The sequence below is a fragment of the Dipodomys ordii genome, unplaced genomic scaffold, assembly GCF_000151885.1.
Source record: "Dipodomys ordii isolate 6190 unplaced genomic scaffold, Dord_2.0 Scaffold17, whole genome shotgun sequence".
NCBI classification, from domain to species: domain Eukaryota; kingdom Metazoa; phylum Chordata; class Mammalia; order Rodentia; family Heteromyidae; genus Dipodomys; species Dipodomys ordii.
The window spans coordinates 15,048,104-15,050,023 of NW_012267233.1; the positions used below are offsets into that span (position 1 = coordinate 15,048,104).

The 1,920-nt window shown below is 39.4% G+C and overlaps 1 protein-coding gene across 2 annotated transcripts in view; it reads right to left on the minus strand.

Moving 5' to 3' along the window:
- Ndufaf6 (NADH dehydrogenase (ubiquinone) complex I, assembly factor 6) overlaps nt 1-1,920 on the minus strand; it is a 25,946-nt gene that overhangs the window by 22,547 nt on the left and 1,479 nt on the right. The window contains exon 2 of one of the 2 annotated variants that reach the window (XM_013012376.1): nt 519-618. In XM_013012376.1, coding sequence (XP_012867830.1) covers nt 519-618 — 100 coding nt within the window. Of the gene's footprint in view, nt 1-514; nt 619-1,920 lie in introns of those variants that run through there. The other variant, XM_013012377.1, reaches the window with a different exon arrangement.

Consider the following 1,920-nt stretch of genomic DNA (forward strand, 5'->3'; position numbering starts at 1 on the left):
AAAAAATGAAATGGTAACCTCTCTGTGTGACACCTTCATAACAACAATAAAATTATATTTAAAATATTAGAAAAATAAAGCAAAAAGGGCTAGGAGCATGGCTTAAGTAGTAGAGCACCAGGCTAATAAGCAGGAATCCCAGCACTGTCAGAAAAAACAAAATAAACAAAACTCTAGAATAGCATTTCCAGAAACATTAAGTTCATTAGCTGATTTTATTACTTATACTGAATTAAGCCTAGTTAGCAGGAGAAAGAAATTATTAGCAGACTTTAAATACAACTAACACAGAAATTACAACTATATTTCCTTATTATTCAGCATTAGATACATTATAACATCATCCTTTTGTTGTTGTTTGGATTTTTTTTTTCTTTTTTGGTTGTGGGGCTTGAACTCAGGGCCTGGGTGCTGTTGCTAAAATTTTGTGTGCAAGGCTAGTGCTCTACCATTTTTAGCCACAGCTCTACTTCCAACACCATCTTATAAAAAATATTTGAAGATATTCTAATACCAGCCTGAGCCAGTTCCACATTGAAAGCCCTCAGTGCAAAAGCAGAGCTTCGGGATTCTGCAGGGAGAAGCAGGGAGCATAAATAGCTTTCATAATCTCTCTTCCTGTAACAGAAAAAAAGAAAAGTAGTTACTCGTCACTTGCCAAACTGCAGTTAAAATACTGATCAAAATTAACGATACAATGAGGCTTCAGTTCAGAATAGGCTATTTTTCATCTCATAATTTCTCTAAATTATAAAAACTGGACCCTTAACATCAGGTTAGTTTAGCAATAACTATTTTTACTTATAAGCACTTATACTTTGCTTTTAATAGGAATTCAAGCAAGAAGTTAAGAAAATAAGTCTAGTATTGGTATAAACTTAGTTTTTAAAGTAACATAGAAATAAGACACAGAGACTGATATGCACACACTTCCCGGAGCATTTGCTTCTAGTAGTATTAATAACCTTTGGATTCCTGGCACCGAAGAACAATCTTAGCACCTGGACCTTGGTTCCTAAATTCTGCTAAGGCTTCATAGAGGAATGATTGACCCCAGACCTGGGGCAAAGAAAACATGAAAAGATCTAAACCATTTTGAGTAAAAAGTATAGAAATATTCAAAGAATGGAGAAATGTGTTGAAAGAACACAGAAACTGCTGCATTTGAGACTACTGAGCTGGGTGCTGGTGCTGCATGTTTGTAATCCTAGCAATTGAGAAGGATGAGACCTGAGAATCAATGTTCGAAGCCAGTGTTACACTGGCAGACAAATCCAAGAGACTTTCATCTCCAAAATAACCAGCCTAAAGCAAGAAATGGACGTTGGCTCAACTGGTAGAGTGCCAATGGTGATTGAAAAGACCAAGGGAGAGTTGGAGGCCCTGAGCTCAATCCCAAGTACTAGGGAAAAAGAGAGAGAGACTAAGCAAGAGTATGGTTTGAGTCCAAGAGTTTGAAGCCAACCTGGACAACATAGCAAAACTTTGCCCAAAAATAACAGCTGAAGCTGTTAAGTCAGTGGTAGAGTGCTTCCAGGCACTACCAGGCCCTACATTACAAGAAAACATTAAGATTTTGATTGCAGGTCAGCCAGGAGCACATACACACATATGTACACATTACACACACACATACGCATAGATAACAAGGTCTTTAAGAAAAAAGGGAAGAAGAAGCAGGGCAGTGGTGGCTCATGCCTATAATCCTAGCTACTCAGGAGGGTGTGATTCGAGGATGGAGGTTCAAAGCCAGCCCCAGCAGGAAAGTCCCTCTGAGATTCTTATCACCAATTAACCACTCAAAAAGCCAGAAGTGGCACTGTGGCTCAAGTGGGAGAGTGCTAGCCTTGAGCTGAAGAGCTGAGGGACAGTGCCCAGGCCCAGAGGTCAAGCCCCAAGATAGATGGGGGGGGGGTGAGA